Source organism: Hemiscyllium ocellatum, chromosome 1 (assembly GCF_020745735.1).
Source record: "Hemiscyllium ocellatum isolate sHemOce1 chromosome 1, sHemOce1.pat.X.cur, whole genome shotgun sequence".
Taxonomy (NCBI): domain Eukaryota; kingdom Metazoa; phylum Chordata; class Chondrichthyes; order Orectolobiformes; family Hemiscylliidae; genus Hemiscyllium; species Hemiscyllium ocellatum.
The window spans coordinates 51,816,299-51,822,298 of record NC_083401.1 but is presented as its reverse complement, the minus strand read 5'-3'; the positions used below and the strand labels follow the sequence as shown (position 1 = coordinate 51,822,298).

Below are 6,000 nucleotides of genomic sequence, written 5' to 3'. Positions count from 1 at the left end.
CTGTGTGAAAAAGTTGCCCCGTAGATCTCTTTTATATCTTTCCCCTCTCAGCCTAAACCTATGCCCTCTAGTTCTGGGCACCCCCACCCCAGGGAAAAGATTTTGCCTATTTACCCTATCCATGCCCCTCATAATTTTGTAAACCTCTATAAGGTCACCCCTCATCCTCTGACGCTCCAGGGAAAACAGCCCCAGCCTGTTCAGCTCTCCTTGTTTAATCATAGAATCATAGAATCTCGACAGCATGGAAACAGACCATTCGGCTCAACTCCAAAGAGTTACCTATCCAGACCCATTCCCCTACCCTATTACTGTACATTTACCACTAACTAATGCATCCAACCTATACATCCCTGAACACAATGGGCAATTTAGCATGTCCCATTCACCTAACCTGCACATCTTTGGACTGTGGGAGGAAACTGGAGCACCCGGAGGAAACCCATGCAGACATGGGGAGAATTTGCAAACTCCACACAGACAGTTATCCAAGGCTCAAATTGAACCTGAAATGTTTTGAATAAAGACTAGATTCCCCACAGTGTGGAAACAAGGCCTTCAGCCCAACAAGTCCACACCGACCCCCCAAAGAGTAACCCACCCAGACCCGTTTCCCTCTGACTAAGGCACCTAACAGTATGGGCAATTTAGCATGGCCAAATCACCTGCCCTACACATCTTTGTACTGTGGAAGGAAACCGGAGCACCCAGACGAAACCCACGCAGACATGGGAAGAATGTTCAAGAGAAGAGGCTGGAATTGAACCTGGGGCCCTGGTACTGAGAGGCAGCAGTACTAACCACTAAGCTGCCATGCTGCTCTGATAAGCCATTTCCCTCTAACCAGGAAGAAATTTGTGTCATTTTCATGTACTGTCTACTTAGTTAGCATTACATAAGCAACAAAAACAAACAGAGTAGCATTACATCATCAACATTATAAAATATTGAGAATATCTCAATCATGCTCTGGTATCATAAACATTATAACTCAAGGGCACAGGAAGTCTTCACTAATGAAAACATTTATTATCCAGAAAATACATTGAAATCAATGCAATACAAGGATTCAAACAACATTAATTTTATTAAAACTGTAGTGTCGGTAGCTGCAATAAATATGTTTTCAATTGTGTGGGTAATTGCCTTTGTATTGCCAATAGTATAATTGAGCTTGTAAAATATTATGAAATAGAAGACTCCTATGTTCAACAACAACCCCAATTGTCTAGCCTTTTCTCAGTGCAACTTACCACAATTCAGCAAATCTCATTTGGGAAGTTATGGATGAAGAGGCTGGTTGGAAAACAGACATTGTCATGGCTACCTACACATTCTAACTTCTATCAATCATTTCATGTAATAAGGCAATATTGGAATATTTTGTAAGCCATTTGACACAAGAACTGTGTTGAAGCTCATCTTTTTTCTTTGCTCATTATGGATTTTGACACTGTTGTCAAGACCAGCATGTTTTGCACATCCCTAACTACCTTTAAACTGTCACTATTTGTGGATATTCCTGTGGTAAATATCTTCCAGACAAAGAAACCCTGAGAATGCAAATGATCATACATTAGCCAGTGTGGTTTATTCCTAGCTAAGCCTGATAAACAGAACTCCAAACAATCTTGAGTAACATTTGAATGACCAAAGAGTGAAAACAAATACACGCGTGACTACAAAATCATTTAGACCTTCCATGTTTTTAGAAAGAATCCTTGCATTTTGTGTAAGTTTCTATCCAAATATTCTAATACAAGAAACAAATTGTGTGCATTTACAATTTAACTACTATTGGATACTTTATTTTCAAGAGATGGAACCATTTTAGGATGTCCAATGGCTTGGTTCTCTAAGCATGACAAAATGTGTATCTGCCATACGGCTCATAAAGGCTCTTTAGTTTCAACACTGATCAGTCCTCAGATGGCAGAACTCAGCTAGGATTCTACAATTGGTTTGAGCTGCCCATGGAAGAGAAGAGGTGGAATAAAGAAACAAATGCCTGGTTAGTTTGCTATGCAGTGAGGTGCTGAAGCAACTTTAGCATATGGAGACTGCAGAGATCCAGACTGGATTCATCTTTTGATATTAAATATCTTTTTAGCAATAACTAGCTACGTCGAAGATGATGGAGAACCTGCATTCTCCAGTTGCATCAACATTGTAAATGCAAAAAATATAATTTTACCTCTAATTACCAATTTTCCAGATATAGCTTCTCCTAGCTACACATGTTTGTACGCAATTTCACGTTCTATAGAGAAACATCCCTGCATAACATCAGAACAAGAATATTGCTGCTGCAATGGTTCATGTTAACTAACTGCACACAAACCAATACTAAACTGCAGGACTCAGTTACATTCCAAAAAAACATTGATCGGCTAAAGCAACAGCAAAAAAAACTAAATTTTGTGTTTTGATTTTTATTTTGTGTTATGCACGATATTAGAAGAAATGATGAAGAATGACTGTCTTGTGTTGATTTAAACCAAACAGAAAATAAAGTAGTTTACTAATTAAATGATTGGGACCTACATTAAAAATATCCATTATCAAATAATTGGTTGAACAAAGATTCCTACACTGCATCTGAAAAAAATGTTTAAATCATCCTTCAATACAGTTTAGATACTTTTGATAACTGATAACTGGTAAATAGCTTGAAATAATGTATGTTAACAAAAATTCCACTGGGGAAGCATACAATATAAATCTGTGATCTCTATGAATCCTTTATTATTCTGAACTTTAATTTGTTTTTTTAGAATATAAACATTACCTGAACGTCAAGAAATAATACTGCTTCGGTTGATGCACAGCTTCAACTGCAAACTGTCGTTACGAAATAGATACATATTACAAGATAGCTTGCATTCAAGATTTTATTCATAACAGGGAACACTACACTCCCACACCCAACACCTCCAAAAAAGGCACTATAAACAAGACATAGCTCCTTTCTCTCGTTTACACTGAAACACTATTATTCTATGTTTTCCCAACTAATTTTAACTGTATACAAGGGAATGGATTTTCCAATATTTAAATATTTACATATTTTTAATTCTAGTTAGATGTATATGTAATTTGATCTGGAGAAGGAATTATAATATCAGTCTTAAAAGGTCAAGTGACTTTCTACTTAAGATGTAAACCGTGCACTACTTAAATTTATTTTGTTGAATATTGTTCATTACATTGATCTTCGAATGCAAAGTTCAAGCTGGTTTTTAAATCAGTGAATTTAATTTTTCACTAAATGTCAAGTTGTGAAACTTTAAATAATAGATTAAAAAATATGAATGTGGCAACGTATAGGTGTATATGTCTGCTTTAGGTTATTCAAAGGTTTTTATTCCGATCTATAAACATTATGAACTTGCAAAACAAATGTGCAACACTTTTACTATTATAACTAGCTTGTTAGCTGCAGAAGTTTTGATATAAAGAAGGTTGTGACAATAAGTAAAAAAAAAATTCACCATTGGCTGTTTAATTTATAACTTTTGACACAAATGGCATGAGAACCATTAGGTAGCTGCAGCTTTGTATATTGAAATTATGCTGTACACTGCATACAATAGTATTTGAAAGAAGTTCAACACACCAGCTATTTTGTCTTAAGCCTTATGAGTAAACTAATGCTCCTAGCTCATGGAGAACGAGAAGCATCAGTAAAGTGTATTGTTTCTAATGGTGCAACATATCTTAATTGCCAACCTAGCACAGGTAAATTTTGCATTTACATCAACCAAATTCATATATGCAGAATTTTGTGGACCCCTGCTAACGGAATTAGTTGGTAGAGAGGTCTATAAAAAATTCCCAGGTATGTTTTCTCCCTGTTAAAACTTGGCCTGATTAACATTTTATGGGATGCAGATGAGACCTAAGATGGGGCACACACCACTTGACCCAGTTTGCATCTTAAATTAGAGTTGCCCACTCCAGTTACAATTTTGAGGCTAATGGGAGGGCTTTGACAAAGTGGGAGATATACAACAGATTATCCTGCTCAGGACAAGAGGGGTCAGATTTTGCCATGTCTATTTCTGGACTCCTTTCAAAGTCCAGTTTCCTTATCCTGCAGGTGTTCTGTCTGTGCCTGGCCTTCAAAGCAAGATCCTCAAGATCCTCTCCCCCATCCTTTGGTTCTGCCCTTCCCCTCTTCATGAGTTCACTCATCTGGGGCTCTAGCACACTGAATGGGGAGACTGGTTCTAGCCATCATTCCTGGGGCACTGGTGAGACTTCTGGCTGACAGCACTCTGAGGGAGTTCTGTCAGTGGGGCATGTAAAGGCCACTTCCAACCAGTTAATGCTCTGCTAGGTGTCAAATGCTGCAGGGAATGATCCTGCGCATAGGGTTTAAAACAAAACCTGTAATAGAATATAAGAAATTCTGTACATCGTGATGAGATGATAGAGGTAGGGCAGTGATGGTAAAACTATTGAATGAACATGTAGCACTTACATTCATAATTGAGATTAGGACCATATTGTGGTGCAAAAGAGGGCAAGTATGCAGAAAGGAATGGCAAGTTTCCACAAACAAATATGCCAGGAGCAGAAATAATCCAAATTAAGGACTTTCAGCAATAATCAAAAGGTCATGTACAAAATGTTATTAATCCAGCAGAAATGTTCACTTTCCATTTGTACTTTGCACTTTTCTCTTGTTTAGCCTCTCAGTATTCGAACCCACCATTTTTCAGCTCAATTTCCACAGATTTTCACAGTTTACACTGATTCCCCCCCAGGAGTACCAAAACTGTAAAGGTTTAGACATCTGAAGGTCAAGTTTAGGATGACAAAATGGCATTAGCTTCTCCAGCATATTCAGTGTTTTCTGTGTACCCATAACAGTCATTCATTTATTGTACAATTGTATTAAGTGTCTCATGTTGGATATTTATGTTTCTGGTGATTCATGCCATAACTCTAACCACAGGTATCATGAGCTTGCTGTTCCAACGGCATGATCAACAAACTAAGTTTTGAGCAAATATGTTAATAACTCTACAAACAAGCTTGTTCCAATGAATCGTTGCTATTGGAATTTTGGTACATACAAACTGATTACACATTTTAATATAATGTACATACAGTTAGTAGGTAGAACAACGAAAGCTCCTATAAACATTTTTCTGCAGCTTTAATAGTCAATTATCCCATACTCATTCATCTTAACAGCAGGGGCATTTGAACATTAGACAAACGTTGGCCAGGTAATGTTTTATATATACACATATAAATTACTTCATCTGTGGCTGAGATTTGCACATTGTCAAAATCTGTTTCAGAGCCTTCTGAACATCTTCATCCATTTGACCCTGGAAATATATTTACAAAATGTAAATTCAAGAACTAAATTATACAACTTTTGATCCTAAATATAAGAACAATGGAGTTCCTGCAAAGGAAGTTCAAAGATTCAGATATAAGAAGAGGACTGCAATACTGCAAGAATATCAATTTCAGGATAACTTCTGGTTCAGTGTGCACAATAGGCAAGCTTCATCTGACCAGGGCAAGTGGTTACTTTTCATCTGCTCTTTTAAATGTAGATGTAATTTTGAACATCTCGACCAAATCTCTTAATTTTCAAAATGAAGGAAACTGCTGCTGTGCCAGGGGACATGTCATATTTGGATTTCCAAAAGATATTTGACAAGGTGCTCATAGGAGGCTGCTAAATAAGAGCCCATGATGTTTGGGGCAAGTCCCTGGCATGGATAGAGGATTGGAGCTGAAAATGTGTTGCTGGAAAAGCGCAGCAGGTCAGGCAGCATCCAAGGAGCAGGAGAATCGACGTTTCAGGCATGAGCCCTTCTTCAGGAATTCCTGAAGGGCTCATGCCCGAAACATCGATTCTCCTGCTCCTTGGATGCTGCCTGACCTGCTGCGCTTTTCCAGCAACACATTTTCAGCTCTAATCTCCAGCATCTGCAGTCCTCACTTTCTCCATGGATAGAGGATTGGCTGACTGGC

General features: G+C 37.9%; 1 protein-coding gene across 9 annotated transcripts in view; it reads right to left on the bottom strand.

The window, feature by feature from the left end:
• Positions 1 to 1,046: 1,046 nt before the first annotated feature.
• Positions 1,047 to 6,000, bottom strand: part of rai14 (retinoic acid induced 14) — a 285,215-nt gene continuing 280,261 nt past the window's right edge. For all 9 annotated transcript variants that reach the window (XM_060854012.1, XM_060854509.1, XM_060854434.1 and 6 more), the window contains one exon: positions 1,047 to 5,342. In XM_060854012.1, coding sequence (XP_060709995.1) covers positions 5,265 to 5,342 — 78 coding nt within the window. In that variant the 3' untranslated portion in view covers positions 1,047 to 5,264. The remainder of the gene's footprint in view (positions 5,343 to 6,000) is intronic.